Here is a 6,000-nt window from a genome sequence, read left to right on the forward strand (position 1 = left end):
GGGTTGTCTACTAAAAAAAAATATATACATGTCAATGAATATTCAGAGATTCCTAAAAGATATCAGTGTTCTAATGTAACTAGCGCTAATTTTGAAAAAAAAATGGTTTGGAAATAGCAAAGTGCTACTTGTATTTATGGCCCTATAACTTGCAAAAAAAGCAAAGAACATATAAACATTGGGTATTTCAAAACTCAGGACAAAATTTAGAAACTATTTAGCATGGGTGTTTTTTGGTGGTTGTAGATGTGTAACAGATTTTGGGGGTCAAAGTTAGAAAAAGTGTTTATTTTTTTTAATTTTTCCTCATATTTTATAATTTTTTTATAGTAAATTATAAGATATGATGAAAATAATGGTATCCTTAGAAAGTCCATTTAATGGCGAGAAAAACGGTATATAATATGTGTGGGTACAGTAAATGAGTAAGAGGAATATTACAGCTAAACACAAACACCGCAGAAATGTAAAAATAGCCTTGGTCCCAAACGGACAGAAAATGGAAAAGTGCTGTGGTCATTAAGGGGTTAAAGTGATGGTAAATTATATGTGCTGTAAACGTAATATTACATCATAATATTTTTTTAAATAACATTTTTTTTTTAATATAATTTTAAAAGTTTTACATCTCCGTAATGTTTCTTACTCCTCCCCCTTCCATTGCCTTTCTCTCTGGTAGTGACTTATAGAGTGGTCCCACCCACGCTATAAGTATTTCTCAATGCAGTCTTTAGAGAGGTCATAGCTTAGCATATGCGCAGATTGGCTTCTCCATTTTAATATGCATGCGTTTAACAGAATTATCAACTCATACTACAAGCTATCCTGCATGCATTTAGTAAATACTAGTACACCACATATAAAATAGTGAGCCTTATGGCTAACATTCTGATTGGTTGACAATGGGAAATGTCACAATCATGCGGGGGGGAGGAGGTTAGGCAGTTTGCAAGGATGTAAGTAACAGTGATTACGATGGAATGAAAATCTATAAGCAACCTTAAAAAAAAAAAAAAAAAAAAAAAATGCTACATATGTGTGAAATCAGTTATTCTATTAAACTATATTGCGAAAACCTCAGTTTACCATCACTTTAAAGCAAAAATTACTAGTTCATTAAAGCATATGCTTTTTGAGTTACCAACCTAAGCTTACTATGGGTTAAACCTCTGCTTTTGTATAGTAAATTTTTGCTTGTCCCACACTTCCTAGTGCCAAAAATCTAGGTTCGCTGCAAATGACCAAAACTGGTTATTGAAGAAAACCCAGTTAACAGAATTTTGCTTTTTCACCTTCTTATGGAGTGTGAGAGAAGCACCATTTTAAGTCAAAAGCAAGAGGTGTTTAATGTCCTTTTAAAAACATAGACAAAGTCCCGCTCAGCAGCCACAAGCATTGCAGAACACAGCCGGTGATTGATTGACCGCCTGTGTCTGCTGCTACTTATTGGCTTACTGGCCGTGTAAACTGCAAAATTCTATCAGCCTCTAGATGGAGCTAATGTTATATGATTAAATTATTTTCTATATTGAGCTAAGAAAAAAAAAAAAAGTGTGATTAAAACTTTTTTGGCATCTGCATGTTGCACTTTATCCAATGTCTTCATAATGTTTTATTAATAAATATAGATATTATTCCTATATATACTTAATAACTGGGGCATATACAAACATGACAATAAATAAATTAACATGCCATAAAGGCAACAAAATGCCTAAAACTCAGTGTTTTTTGTATTTTTTTTCCCCAGTGGTTCCATTTTGGCTTCTCTTGACACCTTCAAGAAAATGTGGGTTTCAAAGAAAGAATATGAGGAGGACGGAGCCAGAGCTATCCACCGGAAAACCTTCTAACACCCCCAAAAACATACACTCTGTTTATCTATTCACTTCAGATTAAAACTCGCTTTTCAGAGTATGAGAGTATCCTCGGGAGGTGACTGGTGGGTGGGGTGTGTATGTATGTGTCTGTATGCGCTCTCCAGCATGCCAAAAAGTGCTGTAAAGAGGGAAAAGATCAACTATTCTAAAGACCAAGAGAGAAATTCAGAGAGGAAAGCCTTTATATCCCATTCCTATTTATGTATGTTATGTTGCTGCAGGGTTCAGAAATGGTCTGTTGTGATATTTTATTCACGTTCAAGCCAAAATGCGTATATAACGGCTATCAAACAGTCCAAAACTTTTTAATGATTCTTGTTGCATTTCAAATTTGCGATAGATCAAGCTCTGTCCAGTCAATGTACCTGCACTTATATTGTAGGCCTCCAAATGAATTTATTAACTTGATCGAGAAAGAGAGAGAAACTTCTCAAAAAAATATCCGATAAAACGGCAAAACACTTTAAAACGTAAAAAGATTTTAGGAATTGTTTCTATTGCATGATTAAAATAAATGAACATTAAAAGTAGATACTTTTTTTATTTTATTATTATTTTGTTAAAAGGGCATCCTTAGCTACATAATCTGCAGGATAATACAGACTGTAATGCAATTGTTTGCCATTCTCCTGGTATTTCTTGTCATCCCTATATCTTCCGTCCCCATTTTTCCTTCTTGCCAGAGAATTGAACAAGTCAATTAAATTCCTTATTTTCTACATTTTATCCTGTGACGCACATAATTAATCAGTTATTTTGTGTATGGAATTGTCCATTGATAATGTATTGTTACATATTGTATGTGTCATCTTTTACCAGCTTTGCCTTTCTTATGTTTGGAACGAAAGGCCTTTTTGATTTCGGGTAATTGTCAGCTTTGCAGATCTATTCTAATGTTAAGCCCTCTAACCACAAAAGTTACTATAAATATATATGTATAAAATATAATTTGTCACAAACACTACTTGTATTGGCACCCAGTTTATATATAGTGTCAATCTTCTCAGACCCTACAAACAAATGTAATTAAATTCTTAGGCTTAGAATCTATTATTTGCAAATATATAAGAACTCTTGCATGAGACATCCTAAACAGCCATCAGTTATTAAATGCTGAGTAGATTGTGTGCTATAGTATTAGTAACTGATGTCTTTAGTTCAGTAGACAACTTTATATAAACCAGACGCTTTCATGTCTAACTTTGGAAAATACAAATCACATCAGTCTCCATTTAATTTCTAATTCTGGCTACCCTTTAAAAAACATTAATGATAAGCTTCATATTAGATGTGTTTTTCCAGAGTACATCATAGCTACACAAATTACAGAGGGTTAGAAGCTCGCATTTAGTTATTAATGGCTCAACACTATTTTATCCACGTAGGAAAATTAGCTGGATTAGCGTAATTTGAAAGTAGGGCAAGTTTTTCTCCCCAGAAAATATTAATAAAAAAACAGCTGTTAGTGCTAGCACTTTGCTTAGTGCCGTGCAGACTATGCATGTGCATTCGGACGATTTGTAATCGGAATGCGTAATAAGACGCCCGCTTCTTGGGAAAGCACAACAAACACACTAAGATCTGGATTTGCACAGATTTTAGTGTGTTGCGCTTTCAAAAAAGGAATCTGGTTTAGAAAAGAGCCAGATGCCGCCTTCTGCATTCGGATTACCACGAATGATCGAATGCACGTGCCTAGTGCAGACTACCTTGGGGATTATTAGGAGCTGATACAATTGTGTCTTCCTTGATAATGCATGGTTTAAATATAAACAGGTGTAAAGTGGTGTTTGGATAAACTTAAAAGGACATGGAAATCAAAATTAAACGTTCAAGATTTAAAAAAGAAATGTTGCATTTTACTATGTATTATCAGATTTACTTCAATGTCTTGGTATCATTTGTTTGAAACTAAGCTCATCATCATGAGTGCATACCTACGTAGCCTCAGGAGGGTGGATCTGTCTTGAGCACTAAATTGCAACAATGTATAACATTGTTGCAAACACTTGCCATATAGTTTGACACCTGCACACCCCTAAACCTAATTAGGTATTCTAGAAAGTAGCTGAGTTTTAAAGGGATATAAAACCACCCAAAAATTATTTTGGGATTCAGACAGATCAGACCATTTAAAAAGTTTCAAGTTTACTTCTATTATCAAATTTGCTTCATTTTAATGATATTCTGTGTTGAAGAGCTACCTAGGTAGGCATCTGGAGCACTACAAGACAGGAAATATTGCCGTCATTTCATGCTCTTGCAAATGGATAACATTCTTGCAAAACTGCTGCCATATAGTGCTCCAGAGATGGGTCGGCTCCTAAGCATACATCCCTGCTTTTCAACAAAAGATACCAAGAGAACAAAGAAAAATGGATAAATAGAAGTAAATTAGAAAGGTGTTGAAAAGTGCATGCTCTATCTGAATCATAAAAAAAACCATTTTGGGTTTCATATCACTAACAAATAATAATGAGAATAGGAATAGAAATAAAGCTATAAAGTTGTTTTTTTAATACAAATGTATGCTCGATCTGAATGATAAAAGTTTAATTTGAACTTTCATGTCCCTTTTTGTGTTTTACTTGGCTGTCTAGAGGCATTTTTGCCTAAAACCGTATATATATATATATATTTTTTTTTCCTGACTTATTTATTTAAATCTAACCACTACAATATCCCAGAGCTAAATACTGACTGGCTATTATGGAAATTGTATCATTTCTTAATAGATGTTTTACCAAATTGCTATTGTATTATCAAGCAAACAAAATAGTGACTAGTACTTGAATGTCTAATATGTGGTACCACACTGGCCTCTGGAAACAGGATTGTATTAAACTAAGGCATAAGGAATAAATTGTGCCGTATACATTGTATGTATATATCTGTTAACCCTATATGAAATGATGGTGTAATATTACATTACATATTGCAAATTCACGGCCTGTCTGCTGAAAACTGGATTAAACAAACTATCTATGTGTTCTTGTTTAGTTGCTGATTTGTAGAAACTAGTCCTGTAACAGTTTAAAGATTGTGTATTGAACTTGACAGACTTAAAGGGACATGAAACCCACATTTTTTCTTTCATGATTTAAAAAGAGCATACAATTTTAAACAACTTCCTAATTTACTTCTATTATATAATTTGTTTTATTCTCTTGATATTCTTGGCTGAAAAGCATATCTAGATAGGCTCAGTAGCTGCTGATTGGTTCCTGCACATAGAAGCCTTGCGTGATTGGCTCACCCATGCGGATTGCTTTTTCTTCAACTAAGGATATCTAAAAAATGAAGCAAAATAAACAATAGAAGTAAATTGTAATATTGTTTAAATTTTGTATTCTCTATCTGAATCATGAAAGAAAATTTTTGGGTTTAGTGTCCCTTTAAAGAGAGTATAGTATAGGTATGATTATAGCAAAGTAAGGGATATATACTAGTTTGTTTTTCTATATATTTTCTTTTTTTTAAATTTATCAAGAATAATATATGTACAATGCACAAACATCTAAACCTGTAGGGAAATATAGTAAGTGCTTCTAAGATTACAATGGGACTACAGATGCACAGAATCTTTATTTTCTAAAACTTTCGTTTATGGTAAGAATTATACATTGTGTTGGCAAAACACATGGATAAAATATCTAACTTTCTAGCAGTAGGAGCTACATTGTGACTCCGAAATTGGTTTATACTTCTCCTGAACCAGCCTGCAGAAATAGCAAAGCTCTTTGACCATTACAAATGATTTTAGATGTTCTAATACACATAAGTGCAGGGGTGGTTTCTGCAGACCGGTCATTTCAGAGAGCAGAAAGGAACATCCCATTAATATACCATTTAAACAAATTAAAATCTGAAGTTCTTCTCTTCTGCTTATTTCCCTCTCCCTCCCACACAGTGCACTTACAAACATTTGCTTAGGCTTTATATAAGGGTTTTTATGCTAGTTGCTCATTACAGCTCTAGTGAAAAAGCCTGCACTTAAAGGGACACTAAACCCAATTTTTTTTCTTTCATGATTCAGATAGAGAATACAATTTTAAGCAACTTTCTAATTTACTCCTATTATTTTTGCTTCATTCTCTTGCTATCTTTATTTGAAAAAGCA

At 33.4% G+C, this 6,000-nt stretch overlaps 1 protein-coding gene across 1 annotated transcript in view; it reads left to right on the plus strand.

Moving 5' to 3' along the window:
- Nucleotides 1-4,871, plus strand: part of ACTR1A (actin related protein 1A) — a 28,541-nt gene extending 23,670 nt beyond the window's left edge. Inside the window, exon 11 of the mRNA XM_053692468.1 lies at nucleotides 1,751-4,871. Coding sequence (XP_053548443.1) covers nucleotides 1,751-1,853 — 103 coding nt within the window. The 3' untranslated portion in view covers nucleotides 1,854-4,871. The remainder of the gene's footprint in view (nucleotides 1-1,750) is intronic.
- The last annotated feature ends 1,129 nt before the right edge of the window (nucleotides 4,872-6,000 follow it).

Source organism: Bombina bombina, chromosome 9 (genome assembly GCF_027579735.1).
Source record: "Bombina bombina isolate aBomBom1 chromosome 9, aBomBom1.pri, whole genome shotgun sequence".
In the NCBI taxonomy this organism is placed as follows: domain Eukaryota; kingdom Metazoa; phylum Chordata; class Amphibia; order Anura; family Bombinatoridae; genus Bombina; species Bombina bombina.